This window comes from Rattus rattus, chromosome 7, assembly GCF_011064425.1.
Source record: "Rattus rattus isolate New Zealand chromosome 7, Rrattus_CSIRO_v1, whole genome shotgun sequence".
NCBI lineage: Eukaryota > Metazoa > Chordata > Mammalia > Rodentia > Muridae > Rattus > Rattus rattus.
This window is the reverse complement of record NC_046160.1, coordinates 43776171-43796060: the sequence shown is the minus strand read 5'-3', so window position 1 is coordinate 43796060 and position 19890 is coordinate 43776171. Positions and strand designations below refer to the sequence as shown.

General features: G+C 42.6%; 1 protein-coding gene across 1 annotated transcript in view; it reads left to right on the top strand.

Annotated features, from left to right (window-relative positions):
• Window positions 1–2284: 2284 nt before the first annotated feature.
• Sntg2 (syntrophin gamma 2) overlaps window positions 2285–19890 on the top strand; it is a 202725-nt gene continuing 185119 nt past the window's right edge. The window contains exon 1 of the mRNA XM_032907580.1: window positions 2285–2482. Within this exon, the coding sequence (XP_032763471.1) occupies window positions 2411–2482 (72 nt within the window). The 5' untranslated portion in view covers window positions 2285–2410. The remainder of the gene's footprint in view (window positions 2483–19890) is intronic.

Sequence of the window (19890 nt, the reverse complement as noted above, 5' to 3'; positions counted from 1 at the left end):
CAATAAATGAGGTGGACTAAAGTTTCACATACAATAGCCAACTTTATACAGATCCCCAGACAATTATACTCAGAGGGGTAAGAAAGGTCCTGTGAGTAACGTTCTCATGAGTTCAAGCTGTATTCAGCCATAGGGACAAAGTTCATGTGGCAAAAACACATTTTTTCATGGAGGCATAAATAATTAATTGAGTAACAGATCAGCAAGCCATAAGGGATCTGAAGTAACTCACCACTATCTACTACACCCAGAAGTACAAAAACACATTCCAAGAACAATTGCTTGTCTTGAAGAAGCTGAGGTCACAAGTCTCTTGTCTTATTTTTTTTGTGGCGTTCCACGAGCACCCAGAATTCTCCTCACAGGCCTCCATTCCTGGACTGTATTCTGACACCTGGGTCTGCTAGTTGAGGGAGTTTCTGTATTGATTTAAGTGAGGTGGGAAGACCCACTCAGAATGCGGGTTGCACCAATGCATGTGCCAGAGTCGTGGACTGAATTAAAGGGAGAAATGGAACTGAACACTAAGTATTCCTCTCTTCCTTCTTCTTGACTGCAGACACCAGCTTCACCCAAGTTCCCACTGCCATGGCTTTCCTATCATGGTGGCTGTGTGCTACCCTGACAGTGTTTCCGTTAACTTGAGTTAATAGTTAAGGAGACACTGACTCACTTTGGGAAGCATTCCAGGAAGAACTCCACTTGCATCATGGAGACTTCTGAGCCAAACTGGAGGAAATTCACACCACATAGGTAGGCCCTCTCAGGGTTTTGGATGGTCAGTGTTCTTACTGTTAACTCTTATGAACTGGGGCCCCACTGTTTTGGAAATGAAGTAGCAGAACTCTTACGAGCAACCCTAGCTCCTAATGCACAAAATCTGAGAAACTATTCAAGCCTGAATTGTATAGCTTCCCACAGCAGCCCCAGTGTGTGTCAAGTATCCTGAGTCAAGGACCATGGAGTGAGCACAGAAAGGGTTTCAGTGAGCACCAAGAAAGACACAGTATTTACCAAATTAATAATTAGCTTAGCTTTCAGCAGAGGATGCCCATGGTTTTTTGTTTGTTTGTTTGTTTTGTTTGTTTTTACCTGCAAAATTTGAACTTGTATCCAGTCTACCAACTCTAACAGGATGAACAAGTACATGCTTACCTCTCCTTCAGACTACAGGATGAATCTTCCCTTTGTAATTCAGGTTGAGGTCTATCTTCAGACCTCTGATTTCTCAGAGATTGAACTCCTGTACTTTTCAGAATGCAACTTCATGAACCAAAGCTGTGGAATTGTAGGCAGAGGGTGAATAAGACTTGGGAACCTGGAAAGCCTTGCTCCTGTACCGCTGGGTCACAAACCCAAGGCCACTCAGGTTTCAGCTGCGAATGGTTTGCTCCGCATTTGTCTATCCATCGTGAGCCATGACCATGAAAACCCCACCTTAGACTGCCAGTTTTTCTTGACAGTGCAGCAGTAAAGTCAAGATAAGCATCTCAGGATGCTGTCCACTGGTGCATCCATGCCTGTGAGTGATAGTAGCTAGGGGTCCCAATATCGCTTTTAAGATATTTCTTTTGACACAAATATGATCTAATAAAAGACACTCTCAACTTAGACTGGTGACTACGTTGGAGCCTCTTTGGAAAGTATGGGAGACAGAGTAAAATTGGGGGCACAGAACCTAGACTGCCCTCAGAGTGGAGCTTGTAGCTTAAGTAGATGCCACGAGAGGAAAAGACAGGCATACAGGAATGGAGACCACTAATGCTTTCTTTTTTTCCCCAGAAAGTAGATCCTTAGGGTAGCCAGGCTAGGTTATGGTGTGGAAATCCAGAAAAAGGACCCAAGGCTGCTGTCAGGATAAAGCACCACCACACTCAGAATCTAACAAGCTTTGCCAGCAGAAGTGACCAGGAAGCATCTGTAAGTACTAGTGATGGTACCACCGGAATCCACTGGGAATAGCTTCTTGGTCCCCAATGGCCCAGGTGCCCGGTTAGCCTTCCAACCCTAAGGGAGGCGCGCATCTGAGCCTGTTTCAGCTCTGTACTTTGCTGACCAAGCTGGGGGAAGTGATGGTCCCCGCACGGAGGTGGGAGCTGGCTTTACAGTTCTCACAAACCAGTACAACCATCATCACTGACTGGAGGTGGAAGGGCAGAGCTGGTGGGCGGGGTTACCGGGCATAAGGCGGGGCTTGATGGTAACGGGCGGGACTTGGTGGGCGGTGAACAGAGTAGTAGGGGCCGGGCTGCTGGGAGGTGGGCGGGGTTCCGAGCCTGCCCTGTTTGCTAGCGCAGTGGCTGCTGGCTCTGTCCGCCCCAGCCTGTCCACAGAGGGGCGCGGGCGCCGTGCAGGCGCTGGACTTAGGAGCTCCGGAGCCCGAAGCGCACGCCTAGCCGCGTGGGCGGCGATGAGCGCCGAGGGATCGCAGTCCCTGGCCGCCCCCCGCGGGCGTCCTACTCACCTACTGGTGCCCGCGCGGGTGAGTGGGGTCCCCTGGAGGCCCTCTGAGTCCCTTCAGTCTCCCTGCCTCCCCTCCTTTCCCAGCGCCTCCTCCTTTCTGTGAGTCCTTGTGTCCCCCTTTCCGGGTGGCTCTTGTGGGCGGGGGTTGGCTCTGGGCCCTGGACATAGTGGATACCAGGAGCCCCTGGGTACCGCAATCTTGTCTTCCTTGCATCACAGTTACCAGCGTGCAGGTTTTTATTTTCTTATCTTTAACATCTGGGTCATGGGGCACAGGTGCTTTCTTTTACTGCGTGGTAGCTAAGGTCTTCCAGACCATGGGGTTTGGGCTCTGCCCAGCATTTCTTCCAAGGAGTGGTCTCTCTGGTCCCAGGCAGGGGCTTTTGCAGCAACCCAGGCACTGTGCAGGGGTTCTCGTTGTCCCCTTGATGAGGTGTGATGCCAACTGCCTCTGCTTATCGCTTGGGCCACCAGCTCAGTATCTCCAGAAACCAAGAGGATGCTGATGGGTCAACTTTGCAACATGTTTTTAAAAGTCTATTCTAGGTCCTACCCACCCACCCACCCCCCTATTTTTAAAAAACGAAACTATTGATTGACAAAACCCTGAAATGTTGGTTTAAACAAAAACGGAAAGTTCTTGGAAACCTTCAAGTTGCCACCCACACAGCACAACCAAGTGTTCTGGAAAGGGTGCAAGACGGCAGCTGTTTATCGTGGCCTTAGGAAGCTGTGGTGTGTCCTGGGGTGCAGTCACACCTCCTCTTTAACTATGCTCAAACGCCCAAACCTTCAGCACTACTGGAGAATAAGGTCCTTTTAGGGTAACAAAGGTCTCTAAGACTGTAGGCTGGATTGGCTGCTAACTGTCCAGTCACACTGCTTCAGAAATAGCTAGAGCACAGTGCTATGTTTACTGGGTTGAGACCAGTGTATCTGCTTTGCGAGTTGAACCATCCTAGGGAGTCCTGCGACATCTTCAACATTTTGGGTGGAACATGGTGGGATTTTTGTTTTTTGTTTGTTTGTTTTATTTTACTTTTTTGTTTAAAATACTTTGTAATGTGAGTAGTTAGTTACCCAAGTACAGCAGATGGGACTCATACCTTAGAAAATACACTTAAGATTACCTGGAAATGGAAGGAAGCAAGTTGTCACTGGCTTTCTGACGTACTATTCTGGGGACTTCAATAGAATGTCCTCCCACAGTGCATTTTGGGAAATAGTCTTGCAACAAGTCTTGTTAGTAACTGTTATCATTAGAGGAAGAGTGGAAGTGATTTAGTGAAACAGAAGTGGCAGACTTCTGTTTTAAGTGCATGCATTTCATGGAAGCCTTCAAAAATCTTGCTGAACTCCATGTCAATCACTAGGTTGCTAGACAGCCCAAGACCTGTTCAGCATCCTGTGCGTAACAGGAGCCCTGATGACGTGAAATGGCCCATCAGAACTGTACTCGAAGGGAACTTTTGCCACTGTTAAGGCCACACACTTAAGTCATCACGCAGAACATACCTGTGGTTTGCAGTAATGCAGTGCAAAACCCCAATATGTGAGGTTTGAGGTTGTATTCAAAGTAAATCTGCTAAGATTGATATTTATATCCTGGGAGAGTTCAGTCTCCCAGGACTGTGTTAACTGTACTTCATGCTGCAGTACTCGAACCTCTGATGGATGACACCTGGCAAATCCCTGGATCATAGACATCTTTGAAGAATTCCACAGTTCCTTAACAATTACTGTACTGAGTTGAACGTCAATGCCTAGCTATGCAATCTTTTCAGTTGACAGAATTTCGAGCATCTACTTAGAAAATTAATTATAAACATAGATGGTACTGGATCTATTGTAGTCCTACTTTTAATTTTTCTGTCTGAAGTCAAAAGTGTAATGTATTCTTCAGAATGGCTGCTCATTTGAATCATAGCAATTGGGGCAGATTTGGTGTCTCACACACATTTTCTGAGTTAGGTCATTTCCTAAAGTTCTGTTCTGAGATCAACCATTCCGTGGACCGAGAGTCTGCAGTTCTCAGCAGGACTTGTGTTTCTTGAGTATTTTTCTGTTTTCAGGGGGTCAACACACAACAGTGTGACCTGGGAAGCTGCAGACTCACAGGATGATCCACCCTGCCCTGCCATGGGAAGGTGCAGAGATCTCTGAAGGCACATTTAATAATGGCATCACTTAGCCATTTTGCAGGGAGGGAGGTTAGGAGTGCCACTACTGCAGAAGTAAGTTAAGCAGGCATCGAAGGATCCCAACTCTCCCCTTTGTTTCCTGCTCCTGTTACATGCCCTTCTTTCTTTCGGACACTTTTGATCTCACCAATAGAATTTCTTTTGGTGCCCGTGACATCATAGGCCAAATCCATGGATATTAAAATAGGGAGTCATTTGTTTTTACCAGGAGACGTGTCTCATGCTGAACATATAAACAGGACCTAATTTAGAAAATGATATTTACTTGTCAAAAATACCAGAAATTTAATTGGTCTTTTTTTTCCTGAAATATGTGTAACAACTTCTTATATCTACATATCTGTATAGTTTTCAGATATATATTCCAGGACAGCTCGCCCAGCACACTTTTGAGAAACCAGAGGTGATGGCATTGAAGCACAAGGCGAGAGGGAAGCCATTGCACCCAGATCCCTTGTTATTAAATGGTTACCTTCCCAGGGTTCTGCGCTCTGAAATGTGAGCATTTGTAATCACATCAGGTAGAGTGAGTTCCACAGAAGAGGGGCCTCCCCTTCCTCCCTTGTGCTGTGTTGTGCTGGTACCCAGGGTTTGCAGTGTACTTACAGTTCATTGCATAGCACTGGAGAACTAGCAACCCCGGCCTGGGGAGTCCTGACACCAGTCACCCTCAGCAATTAACTCATTTAAAAATTACAGTTTCCATATAACTCACATGTTAGTGTGTAGCGCATTGTGATTCTGTGATACATGCATACATTATACATACATTTAGGTAGTATGGAGCTCAGAAACTGGGTATTCAGTTAGACTGAGCAGTTTAATTGCATAAAATGAAATTTAAAAAGGTTTATAAAGGTATTCTAGGGAAAGGACATTAACAATTTCATGGAAAGGGCACTTGGGTTTTATACTGGTAAGCCTTTCCCTTGCGGTCCAATAACCACTAATGATGCCCTGAGCTCACATGGCATTGGAAAAAGTTGCATTGTTTTCTGCCAACAGGAGGTGGCGCTGTCTCCTAGGCCTTACTGGAGTCCCATTCAGACTGTGGAAGCCGGCTTATCCCTTCTATTTCTGCACTAAGCTCCCCTTGCGGACTTGATCCCCACTCAAGGCCATTCCTGGCTTCCTCTGGGAGCTCTGGCTGTGCTTCTCTCCCCCCAAGGACACACAGGGCATCTTCGAAATCCTATCCTGCCCAGTGACAACTAAAACTCTGCCATCCTGCACGCTTCAACACATGCCATTAAAAAGTGCTGCAAGGATTATGTGATTCTTTTTCAGTTTGAATTTCCTTGTTAAATATTTCTTTTCAGATCTGGTATTATTATTCATCCATTACATTTTTATTAGGCAAATAATTAAGATTTAAGGAAAACGACTATGCCTTTTTTAGCTTATTTAAGGCTGTAATTGCAAAGTTATAAAAATGTCAGGTTATATTTTTAACACATAAGGTGTTCTAATTTCAGAGACTACTGTCTCCAAAATTGCTAAATTTTCATTCTGTTTAACCTGTTTTATCTCCATTTTCTCTACCTGCCTAATGCAGTATCTGCCTTAATATTTACAGTAATGTTTTTGCATGGTGAAAGAATGATGCTGTTTCTAAACTGTCAGCATTTTGACTTACCCAGCTTGGATAGGCACCAAAATCCATTTGACATTTGGATACATTCCACTTGGTTACAGCACTGACTTGTATTACGATAAATACAATCACATGAGATATTAAAATCACTGTGTGTGTCACTGTGGTCATTGACTTTCATTTTTTTTTTTTTTTGGATTTATTTCTCTCATCACTGTTTCTTGGACCCCAGGAACAAATGTATACCTCTCTCCAGACAGCAGTAAATTCACTTAAGCCCTGCCCAATGAAGAATAAATGTATCTATTTTTATTTAAATTGAAGTAACGGGATGGAAAAATCACATAACACTGTTGAATCTCATTCCTAGAACTGATTCAAACAGAGATCCAAGTGGTAATACTTTGTTATAGGTAAAATATAACTGTAGTATTCCCCCTGGTTTCATAATAAACAGTTGTATTTTTGATGTGTGGTATAATTGTCAGTAATCCCAATAAAATCTGTAATTTATTTTCCATGAAAAACAAACATTTTGCATCTAGGACATTCCCGCACTGCTGGGTGACTCGGTGACTCAGCTTTTAGAAGTTGAACAAAGAAACCCTCCTCCTCTTGCCCTTTCCAAGATGAGGTAGAAGAGAGGGAGTGGGCCACCCCCAATTTGTGTCTCCAGTTCTCTTAGTTTTCCTGTGGCAAGAGGTGTCCTACTGCACCCCACTTGCTGAGCATGTCATCTGCCTCACTGAGGACAGGCTAACCCCATCGCCCAGTCCCGGTGCCTTTGTCTGCAGGCAGATTCTCAGCTTTAGTGTATATTGACCACCGCTTCTCTTCTCTTCATGACCCAATATGGTGACTGTCACACTAGGGCATATAGGGCAGCCATCGGAAGCTATTTTGCATAACCTCTTTGCTACTGGCCTGATCCCCGGGCTCCCCAAACTATGCCACTGCTTCATTCTGTGCTTCCCAAAGCTGTCTATAAGCCATTCTGGTTGGACCAGCTCTGTTTGAGGGTTCATAGAAAATATCTTCAAAGCTTGCCTTCTACTGAATCCTGAATTGCGTTTCCTCTCTGACCTCCACATGCCTGAGCATCATAGAGTCAACCCCAGGCCTGTGTTGACTAAACTGTGCCCTCTGAACTTTTGGCCTTGATTTTCTAACTTTCCTTGGTTAGTTTCATTTCCTGAAGAGTGGTGCTAGCCTGGCATTGCCCTCACTTCCCTATCACTGCTCATTCTAGTTGCTGTTGCAGCCAGAACCTCCTAACAGCACCCACTGCTGACGCCATGCCCACGAGCTTCCCTGTGCCAGTCTCAGGAGAAGTGTGCCTGTGTCTGGCATTTAAGAAGGGACAGTTCCAACTCTGATAACAATAGTATCCCTAAAGGAGTGGCGATTACACTCTTTTCCTTCAGAGGAGGAGGCAAGGCAGAGGTATCACTTAGACTCTCGGTTGGTTGACTTCGTTTTCTATTATTATGAATGAGAGGGGAAAGTTCCAATTCTGGTTCTTGAACCAATCACTTACTTTATACTCATTATTAGCTTATTGATGTTTCACTAAAATTTATGCCATTTTATTTGTACAGTAGCTACATTTTAGTTTTACACATCGGTATAACCATTAATGGTTAAATGTAATTTATTCCGTTCCCCAGTGTTGAAGATTGTCTTAGTGATTTCTTCAGGTAATTATACTTCTCCAAATGGCTCTATCAGTTTGACTTTTTGCACTGTAATTACCTAGAGTGTTCATTATGTCCCTAGTATTGTGAAATTACTTCTCCTACCTTAAACCTGGGATGCTCAGACTCCACGGGGGCCAGAAACAGCCTGTTTAGCACCACATGCTGGTGTTGACATTGTAGGCGTAAGTTACATCCTCTTATTTATTTCTAGATATTGGGAGGAAGGCAACCTGATTAATAGTTAAAAGTATACCCAGTGTTTGGTACCACTGCTTTCATGAAAACATCAAGAATTGCCTTTTGGCTGGTGCTAAAGACTTCTAAAGGACATTCTGCCTGCTTGCAACATTGTTTATTCCATAGTAAAACTTCAACTCCAGCGGTTTTTTTTTAAGCTATTGTGTTTGCAGCAAGATAGATAGTATCTTTTTCCTGGTGTAATTAGAAACATTAGCCATAGTAAGTACTTCCTGTGCTCTGAGAGAGGGAGCGAGCATGTGCATGGTGAGTAGCACCACCAGTCTCTGGAGGGTGAGAATTTGGGATGCTGAAGACTGCACCATTTAGAAAACGCTGTGTGATTGTGAATGTGACCATGTGCCTACATGCATAACTTACAGGACTTGACTGCGCCTCTCGTGGTCCATCCATACACTTACTGTAAACTAAAGACAGCAGCACAATGGGATGCAGGTATAGACTTGGTTCCGGCTCCTGTCTGACCCCAGAGCTTTATTCATCTTTGTTGTTGTTTTAGGACACTGGATTCCCTCTGTAGCCCAGATGCCTTGAAACATCTGTTTCTCTGGCTTATGCCTCCCAAGTGTTAGGGTTACAGGTGTATGGCATTGTGTTTGGCTGGCTTCCTTTCGGACTGAAGACCTAAATGAGCAGATTCCTTGCCCGTGCTCGTGACCAGAATAACCAGAGATAAATGCAGAGGCTATTGAGAGAGGTTTGCATATGAAGAAAGGAAACACAGAAGTGGTGCACAGTTCATGGTTATTGTTGAGGAAAGTTTTGTGATATAGGAGTATATCCTTGAGCAAGGTTAGTGATTACACTGATCAAGGAGGCCTACAAGGAGTGGCTCTTCCTTTTGTAGCTTCCTTTGCTTGGATAGGGGAGTCTGTGAGCCAGCCAATAATTTGAGAACCAGAGGTGAAGGGACTAAAGGAACAGCTGGTGTCGGAGTTGAGAGGAAGAGGATACAGAGCTGAGAGTATGCAGAGGGTCTTGCCTGCTTAGCCTCAGAGGCAGGGATAGAGTTGAGGGATTTGTGTGCAGCCTGCTCCACACAGGTACACATACATCCTAAATGTGCTAGTTACTCATGTGTGCTATGCCTATACATCCCACATTTGCATGCTTCATGCCAAAATGTGTATACAAACAATGCACATTATATAAACACAGACATAACGTGTGCACATGTTATCCATATTACATATGTGCACATAACAGTTACATTTCTTTATATCTGTGCGTGTACATAGCACATGCACTTGTACATCTGCCCAAGTGTATATACTATAAACAGCATGTGGACCAACATTCATATAAGTAATATGCATACAAAGCACACATGCTTGCAACTCACAACACACACATGTGGGTAACAGACATGTTGCACACATGTTTAGTCAACACATATGCCCATTCACTATACAGAGCATAGTTTCTGTGGAACTAGAGTTATTAGAGCAAAGATTTCCATTTCCCTTGCACATTCAGAGTGGAAGAGATTCAGGGTTCTGGTGCCTGCTCAGAAAGACAGGAGATTCACAGGTGACCCAGGCCCATTTAGGGACCTTCCTGCACTGAAGGTAGATCATTGCTCTCCTGCCCTGATGCTTTGATACTCACTTTCTAGACAAGTTCTTAAGAGCTTGTCTTATGCAGTTCGGTGCTTTTGTCACTATTGGATCATCTCAGTAAGGGTGGCCATCGTCACTCCTGTGGAGTTGTGTGAAGTCCTGACCACCCTGGTACTCCTTTGTTAGAAGCAGGTCCAGAGCCTGGTGACTTCATGCAGTTTTGTAAACCTGGAACCATCACTGTTCCTGTGAAAGGCAGCTGGGTTCTGACAAACTGAGCTAGGTTTCCCACTGAGGCTTCTTTGGCAAACATTTAATATGTTGGGGAAGTCTTCAGCTCTGCCTTTCCATATGTCTTCCATAGGGAGTAGACGTATGGTCTCCTAAACTTAAAGCTACATCTTAATGATCCATGAAATTGCATGTGGTTAATATTGCCTTATTCGGAGACTGAGATGTAATTTCTTAACTTTTAAGTGTTTAATTGACAAAAATGTATATATATTCAAAAATATGCATATACTCAAAATATATGTATATATTAAAAATATATGAATATATTCAAAATATATGAATACATTAAAATATATGTATATATATTAAAATGTATATATATTCAAAGTATGTAGGTATTCATTGTATGAATATCATGTATACTAACTACAAATTATGTAATGTGCATCACCTCCCAATTTTACCATTTTGGGAATGTGAGCATGTGTCAAGGTATTTAAGATATGTGCATGTCTTCTCTCAGCAATTTCAAGTACCATAAAGGCTTCTCCTTTAGCCAGTAGCTCTCTAGTTCTCTCCTCCAGCTGTTGGTGTCCACCATTTCTCCCCCTTCTTCTGGGAGTGTAGCAGATTACACTCTATAAGCAAGTGAGTCTACAGGGCTTTCCTGTAAGTTAAGGATTCTGAGAGGGTCCACTCAGGAATCATCTGAATGGTGTTTAACAGAGGACATGGACCCTGGTGTAGGAACAGGGAGCCTGGGTGAGGAGTTGGGAGGCCACGCTGAGGCAGGGAGGGGGATGAGAGCAGAACTGTGAGCCATAGAAACACAGGGACCTTTCCAGAGCTGAAGGGAGGAACGGTTTTCTACAGAAGCACTAAGGAGTTTGATCTTGATCTTCTGATTATAGAAGTATGGAAAAAAACGAGGTTTGGTAGTTGTTAGGTAGATCGTCACAGTAACATTCTCATAGTAACCCTAACTGCACACACCTTAACACCAAAGTAAAATTTAAAAATTAAATTAAATAAAAAAGAATGAAGTTTTCAAGGAAACACATGCCTTTGATTGCCTTTGAGCATAGATACCTCCCTCCAAGCCATTAAAAATATTTCCATGGTTGTCAATATGCTCCTAGTGCTATGTTATGAGAGCTCTTCGGAGGACTTCATGACTTTAGGTAGCACCAGCCCCTCAGATGGGCATGGGTGATGCTCACCATTTCTGGATAAGTTAAAGGACAAAGTATCCATGATATTCTAGCCAGCAGCTGCATCAGTAGGGATCTGGCCGCAGGCTGCCCCTCTCCATCCTTTGTACACTTGAGAGAAATGATAGTAAATATTTCTGTTAGAGGCCACTTCGTATTAGCCAGGATCAATAAGAACAAGAAGATGGGAAACCAGCAAGGAGGGAGGGAGGCCTCTGTTTGTCTTTGGCTTTGAATTGTTCTCACAGTCTCATGCTTGAAATGTGTGTTTCCAGTGACTCTTGATATTTAGGGAGGCTGGGAAACCCTTAGGAAATGGAGTCTAGATGAAGAAGGAGGTCACTAGTGGTGGCTGTCTGATGGTCATCCCCACTCCTGGATCCAGTTCTGTTCTGTCTGCTTCCTAATTCATCCCACTTTTAGTACCAACGGCCACAAGCTCCTAACTGGAGTGTTGCCCTTCATGCCTTCACTGCTGTGATGGACTGAGCCCTCCAAAATTCTGAGCCAAAACAAAGCTCCCAGCCCAGATTTCTGGCAAGTAGATTGTTAGACACAAAAGAAATAAATCCATGTTTGAAGTCACCTGTTTTCACTCTGGGTCATGACCTCAGACTGGAAATAGCTGGAAGGTCAGGACACTGGTGCCCTGGACACATTGTGTGAGACCATGAGGAGATACAAGCAAAGACATGTGTCAGATTTTCTGTTTTGTTTAGAGGCAGGATTATGTGAAAAAAGCAGCCATAACAAATGTTAAGAAATTTGAATGAGACTTCTAGAATCGTGGCTATCAATTTTGAGAAAGGCTTTTCCTCTTGAGTTAGCTCAAAAGAACTTGTTTCTAACATGGCTTTCCAAAATGGAAAGGTCAAACCAATAAAAAATACTTTATAATTCAGTTTATAATAACAAAATTCTTGATTTAATACATTTGCAAACTAGAGTATCATCTTGGATAAATTTTCTTCTGTATTAACCTTCTGTTTATAAAGTTTATTTTACTGTCTATTTTGTTTTATTCATTTATTTTGGTTTTGTTGAGATAGTCTCAAGCCTCATCATGTGGCCCAGGAAAGCCTTGAACTTGAATTCTTCCTGCCTCAGACTCTGGACTGCAATGCCAGGCCTGGTTCCTTTTCCAGTTTGTCTTTTACTTTTTATTTTGGTTATAACTCCAGAGAGCAATATTTTGTGTAAAAAATGGCATCTTAAAAGTTCTATAAAGATATGACATTTCTTTGAAGCTGAATCGGCTAAGGCCTTATAGACTTCCTGTAATTGCTTTAGAAGAAAAAAAAATCTAAAGTCAACACTGTCTAAATTGGTGTTTAGGATTTGAAATGCAGTAAAAACTGGTTTATAACTCAAAAAATGTTATAATGTAGGTATTGAAAATAACTTTGTTTATTTAAAATCCAGAAAGATATGAAAAAGTACTGTGAACTTCCAAAATTGTTTTTTATTTGAACTCTCTTAAAACTAGAACAATAACAGTTCTTTTAAATCCTAAAAGTATTTTGCTAATTAAAAATATTTTTCAGATATTTTTGTAGTTAAAAACTTAAAACCTATTTCATTACAAAGTTTCAAAATATGACACATTTTTCTAACTATAAGCAAGCTACCACAGATCTCCAAACTTAACTGAAACACTGTGTCTTTTGACCGACATTTCTTAACCCCAGGTGGTTGTGGGTAAACTCTGTGGTTTTTAATCCCAGCACTCAGGAGACAGACACAGGTAGATCTCTGTGAGTTCAAGGCCAGTATGGTCTACAGAAGGAGTTCCAGGACACACACACACACACACACACACACACACACATCGATATATATGTATATCGATATCTAATGTGCATAATTGACATTTAGGATTTAAAAGTAACAAAGTACTTTAAAATAGGAAAAATCAGATTCTAATTCAGAAACTGCTAATAGCCAATGATAATGAAATGATTAATCACACACATAGGATGCCCTCCTCTTCTGTATACAAAATGAATTGTACTGGATAAGCATCTAATACTATATTAAGGATGTTAATTATTCTGATTTAATGATAAAAATTAATTTCCAAGGCTGGCTTGGTATCACTAGCTTGTATTCCAGCATTTTAGAATGCTAACACAGGAGGGTTGTAAAGTTCAAGGCAGGTTGGGCAACACATCCTGTTTAAGAAAAAAAAAAAGACTAAGTATCATAGTTCAGTAAAATGACAGTGTGCCTAACTGGGGAGGAATTTTAGGGGGAGGGGGGAGAGGGAGAAGGGGAGAGGGAGAGAGAGATGGATGGAGGGAGGGAGGGGGAGCTGGAGAGGGAGGCAGGCATTTTTAGGTTGGGCAATGTTACAACTCAATACACGTTCTTTGGTATGAACATCCACTACACGAGGCTCAGTGGTGGATAGGGAACTGGTGATTAAAGCATGTATGTGGGGGAGGGGTGAGATGGAAAAACTGTCTGATTAGGGTGAAGTGCAGATCTCCAGGAAGTGGCTGTCTCTGAGCAATGGTGCTTCTCTGTCCTATGTAATTATTCTCACCCCGGGCCAGCCAGGCCCGTTGCAAATCTCTGAAGAGTCTAAGTGCCTTGGGTATTTAAGTTCTTCCCTTCCAGCTCTTCTGCCAAATTCTCTTGTGTCCTCAGAGAATCTTGCTTTCTTATTAAGGTAGAGGTGAGTACTTGTAGCTTGGCATTGTGTTGTTCATTAAGAAAGCAGAGAATAGGGAGTTTATTCGGAAGCCCCCAGGCCCTCCCTACACTGCCTTGTCCACTGCTTTTCTTTTAAACTTGGACTGAGAAGGAGCAAGAAGATGACAGGTAGGGGTCCATGCAGAAGCCTGTGAAGATGGCCAGGCCAGCTGACCTAGGCTGGAGTCTTCTCTGAGAACTGCTACTCTGGGTAGAGCTCAGGACACCGGCTGGTGCTGCAAGCTGTGCCTTTCTGCCACCCTCTGTGTCTGAATGCCTTCAAGCTTCTGAGGTCTGGGTGGGTGGTCAGTACCAGTACCTCAATATAGAATGTGTGTGAAGTGCTGAAGAGCCCGGAGAAGGACTAGTTCCTTGGTTTGGCTGGGACACAAGTTTAATTCCTAAAATCCAGACATGCTCATCTGTTTTTGTAAGTCAGGATCATTCTATTAAAGTATATCTTACTTGTTTCCAGTTTCGATTGTTTGGATTTGTTTCTCCCAAACACCTGCAACTTCTGGAGTAGTATTTCGTCATTTTCTGTATTGCAGGTGGGGTAACTGATCCCTCTTTGATAAATCAACCTCCCAATGTGTTAACTGACCTACACCTGTGTTAGCGGAGCCAATGTAGGGTTAAGTGAGCTGCTCTCACATTTCCAGAGCCACTCTAAGGTTGGCCGTTGCATATGAGAGTTAAATTTCAGAGTGGGTTTTCGAGGGAATGTTCAGAACAGCCTGTATTCAGAATCGACACAGGACATTCAGCTTTCCTGCTGAGCAGGGAAGACTCAGGTTTGTCTACACACAACTTTCAGAAAATGGCTTCTCCAGTCCTTCTAACATTTTATATCACATCGGTGTACTTTGGGGACACCACCGGAGTTGAGGTGTTTGGGGATGTTCACCTGTGGCTTACACTGTGCATTTCACACTGTACTTATCCTCACCGATATCATGGCCTATTTTGCTTTGCTGCTGGTGTCATGTACGACTTTGAGCCAAGCTGTTGAGGCCAGATAGTGCTGACCTGAGGATGAGAACTCAGCTGGTCTTGGCTCATTTCTCACTCATATATTTGTTGTCCACGTGTCCATAAATCTACAAGCAAGGGATTGTTAGAAACTCACTATGTCCTATGGACTCCTGTCTCAGTTCTCTTGCAGTGTTCAGTCGGAAACGTTGACTACTTAGAATTCCTAGTATGAACCAGAGTGCATTTTTTCACTTTTTCGGAGGTTTCCTCAAGGCATCAGCATCAGCCTCAGGGTGTCCCCGAGTTGCACTGAGAAATGGAACGGTGCCTGCATGGCTGGGGAACAGACTGGCCATCTTCAAGAATCTGTTGTCCCTGCTGAGATGGTCCTCAAAATCCCCCAGTTCAACAATGCTTGCTGTCAGCCTGCTCAGTTCTAGCAGAGGCTGTGGTCATTTTAAACAGATCATGGCAACGTACAACCATTTTCAGTGTCTTGCTTTCTGGAGGTATGCCATCTCTGCAATCTCTGGAGTCACTATGGCATACCAAGGGGAAATCCTCCTTGCTTTACAACTCTTGTATTAGCTAAAATGACATTCTATGTCCTCGACTCTTCAGACATCTGCCTTTGGTTTGCTTTTCTATTTCCCCATTCTCATTTCTTCCCCTCATGATTCTGGCTTAAGTGGCTGTCCCTCACCTCGGAGTCAAGCCCATGGGTTACAGCCTGCCCTGGCTCTGGCTTAAGGTCTCTGCTTCCCGAATCCTTGTAAGATAGAAACATCAGTCTCCTGCTCCTGTTGCCACAGCTGTGAGCCACTTTCACCACAATGTCTTCTTTGTTGTGATCGATTGAACTTCCTCAAGCCAAGAGCCCAAACGCATCCTTCCCGCTTTATGTTATGTCTTTAAGGGGAAATAGCAGATGGAAATGGTGGGATCTGGGTCATCACTACGACTCTGGGAGATGACCTGTTTTGATTGCTTACTCAGTGGAGGGTTAGCAAATGGAATTCTGAGTTACAGCTTCCTGAGGACCCTGCCTACAAGCCCATCTTTTCCTTGATCCTGCTTACCTCATAGCCATAGTCACTTTGTTTCCACACAGCGTTGCACCTTCTTGAATTTGATCTGCCTTGTCCTGCATATGAGCACATTCCCAGGGAAGCAGCGTAAATCAGTGATGGTTTTATCAGAGCTGAGCTGCCATCCAGTGTTGGGTACACCAGGGTCTGAGCTGGACATACAGCTAAGTGTGGCAGAGGTAGGTTTCCTCGTCCCAGAGAAGTCCTGGCTATGAGGGGCAGTGGGGACACACTGCTGCCTTACAGCTATGGCTTATCCATGTTCCACTTAACCATAGTCCTTTTAATCACATCACCTTAAAGTGTAGAACAGCGGGGTTTGAGTTTTAGCTACCTGGAAACACCATCAGCCTCTGCAACAGATACAGTGAGTTGAGATGAGTGTCTTTTCCTATAAAGCAGAGGCTACGCCTCTCTGTGGATGGAAAGGTTGTGTTCTTTAATTACAGTGCTAAGCAATGAAGCTGAGTAAAGAAAATAGGCTAATTTTATAAAAGACAGATTGGAGGAACCTTATCCTGACTTTGGATCTGGCTGGGAAGAGGTAAATAAATTAGAAAAATAAAAGTTTAAAAAAGGAGAGAGAGAAAAGATACTATTAACTGTTGTGGTTTGCCTTGGGGTTTTCTCTGAATTTGTTAAATAAAGGCAAGAGCGTGAGATTTGGGCAGAGGTAGGAGTTGGGAGTGAGAGGGGGATTAGATTCAGAGGTTAGGTTGACAGTTGACAGTTGGAGACAGTTGAGCGAGTGGAACCTGAGCAGGGGGGGGTGAGGATTGACAGTTGAGGGAGGAGGGGTTGGAGAAGGAAGGAAGCCAGAAGGAAGAAGAGAGGGAGTTGGAGAGACGATGGGGAACTGAGAGGAGTTAGAGGTACCAGGGGGGAGAAGAAGCTGGAGACTTGGTAAATAAAAGGTGCAAGGGATGAGTAATTTGGGAACTGGGATTAGGACAGTGTAATGTGGATCTGCCAAATCTAGACGCTGGATTGCTTTAATGCTAAATGAGTGTGTTTTTTTTTTTAAGAAAGAGTCTCAATTTAAGTAAGTGTGGCTGGGCTGAGTTTATGCCAAGATATCCAGCAGATATCTGGGGCACTGAGGTGTGGAACCCTAGCAGGGTAAAAACACCAGTTGTATGCTCTTTTGTGTAAGAGTCTCAGTATAAGAAAGTGTGTGGCTGGGTTGTGTTTCTGCCAAGATATCCAGAAGATATCTGGGGAAGCGAGGTGTGGAACCCTAGCAGGGAAAAAACACCCTGAGGGGAAAACATTCCACCCCGGTTTTCGTTTATACATTTTTACTTTTACTTTATTTTTATTTATTTACAACAACATATGGCGCCCAACTAAACCATTAGAACTCAACTAACCTGAGATAAAAGTTTACTTCCCTCTCAACCCCAGAATAGGCAGGAGTACTAGTGGATTGGGAATTGACTAGGTCTGGAGGGTCTACGAAGAATCGAGAGGACTGCACGTATTCTGAAGCAGAGGGAGAAAAAGGTACAAGGGGCTTCAGATCAGATACTACTTTGATGTAAGAGAGATATATAACTTTATAATACTTAAAGATGAGAAACATAATGAATATCTTTTGGGCCTTATGGAATGATATTTTGAATGGTCTGACAGTTGAGAATTTTGAGGAAAAAGACACTTTATCATTTACCAGTATTGCAATATTCATTCTTCTGATTTACTATATCTTCTCAAAAGACAGGGCCCTAAATAACAAATTTCTAGCTTTAGAACAGAAGATACAGGTAATTATGGAACAACATGAACAACAGAAAGAGAAAATTAAATCTTGGCAATATAGCCTAGAAGGAACACTAGAATTGAAGACACAGAAAATTATAGATCAGAATAAGAGACAGAAAGATGAAAATGAAAGTGATAGACAGAAACTAGAAAGGATGTTAGAACAGAACATACAACAGCACACAGCCCTAAATAGCAAATTTCTAGCCTTAGAACAGAAGATACAGGTAATTATGGAACAACATGAACAACAGAAAGAGAAAATTAAATCTTGGCAATGTAGCCTAGAAGGAACACTAGAATTGAAGACACAGAAAATTATAGATCAGAATAAGAGACAGAAAGATGAAAATGAAAGTGATAGACAGAAACTAGAAAGGATGTTAGAACAGAACATACAACAGCTCACAGATCATACTGAACAGCAGAGAGAAAGTAATGAGGTTTGGAAGCAAGACTTAGAGAATAACTTTTTAAAATTAATCAATCAAAAGATAATGGATAACAAATTATTAGAAGTACAATATAAAGAAAAATTCAAAGTGTGGAAGCAAAACCTTGAACAGAGAATTCAGGAACTCAAAGAACAGGGGGAGACCTCCTGAAGTCCTTGGCAACACAGAAGAAAAAGGAGACTAAGACGATCAACAAATAGGTGATGTATATATGAGGTTGTTTAGGTCTCCGTGTATGAACTGGCTGAGACTGAAATGTCTATAAACAGCCAGTGATATTTTGCAACAAAAGGCCTCCAAATGATCATCCACAGGGTTATGAAGAATTTGAATAACCCATGGATGTATTAATTAAAAATTTTAAGGAAAGTTTGATTTATGATTAACCTAACCTGAAAAAAACAAAGTCATTTTTTTTTTGATCTTTATTTAAAACTGTAATGCCCCTGCTTATCCCATTTGAAAATGCAATTATAGAACTACATAAAATTTGTAAAGTTTTGTGTGCTGCAGGAAGAAGGAAGAGAAAGATAGCTCTGAAATGATACACACTCTGGGATGCTGAGATTCCGGGACTTTCCAGTCCAACTTCGTGTTTGATTCTCCCTTAATTACACTGAAGATGCTTGATTTAAAGGCCTGCTTTCAGAACTTTCCCAGAATGGACATCTTACTTATCCAGCCCTTCAGACTGTCATAGTCAAGATGTCAGCTAAGCGATGAACTTTCTCAGCACAGAATGACTGGCAGGCAAATCCCGGCTAGCTCTACTTTGACAAAGCCAACTTTTCCTAATACCCCTTGGGCCCCAGAAGGGAATTTTTCGCCCCAATCCAGCTAGAAGCAGACAAGGAAGATCGTCGTCCCATTTCCTTATGTTGGGGTGGATGGTTCTGTTTATTTTAAGAACTGTGGATAAGTTTTCTTTTAAGGGATACAATACAAATGTAGCTTTGGGCAGGGGAAACTAGAGAATGTAAACTCAGGGATTGCTACTTTTCCTTTCCTTTTTTGTATCCTTCTTAGATATAGTAATACATAGAAATTAGAGAAATAGACAAACAGATAGATTGGCAAACTTACTCTTAAACAAAATTTTACAGCTATATTTTACATTGATAGAAATGTTTGTAATTGATACAAAGTTGAAGCTGTAATCTTTTCATTGGTATAGAATGCATTTTACACAAATGCGAGGTTTTCAATGGTATACTTTCTTGTTGATTTATAATTGAGATTAATATTGCTACTTTAACATGGGCATTGTGCCTCCACTATGCATCTAAGAATACAAGTCTTAGACCCGGTCCTATAACTGCTGTTATACATTATTTTTAGTTGATTAACCAGTACCAGCTAAGGGTCAGATGGCAAGGTTATGGTTCTAAGTCAGTTTAGATGGGTTTTGTAAATACTTCGATTAGAGAGGGCCAACGGTACTCTATGCTTAACAGTTCAGAAACGCCTATGTAGATAGGAAATCTTCAAAGGCATCAGAAGTCCAAAGAATAACCTGTTTATGGACATTTCTTCATCTAGATCATTTTACTAGAGACTTGTCTGCCCCTGACAGGGCCCCTTAGACTCGAAGAAGAACTTGAGCATCAATGGAGTTGCTCAAATCGTGGTAACGCAGCCACTGAGCAAATTGCTTCAATTCATCTACAGACAAGACACTGTCCAGAAAGGGACAAATTATG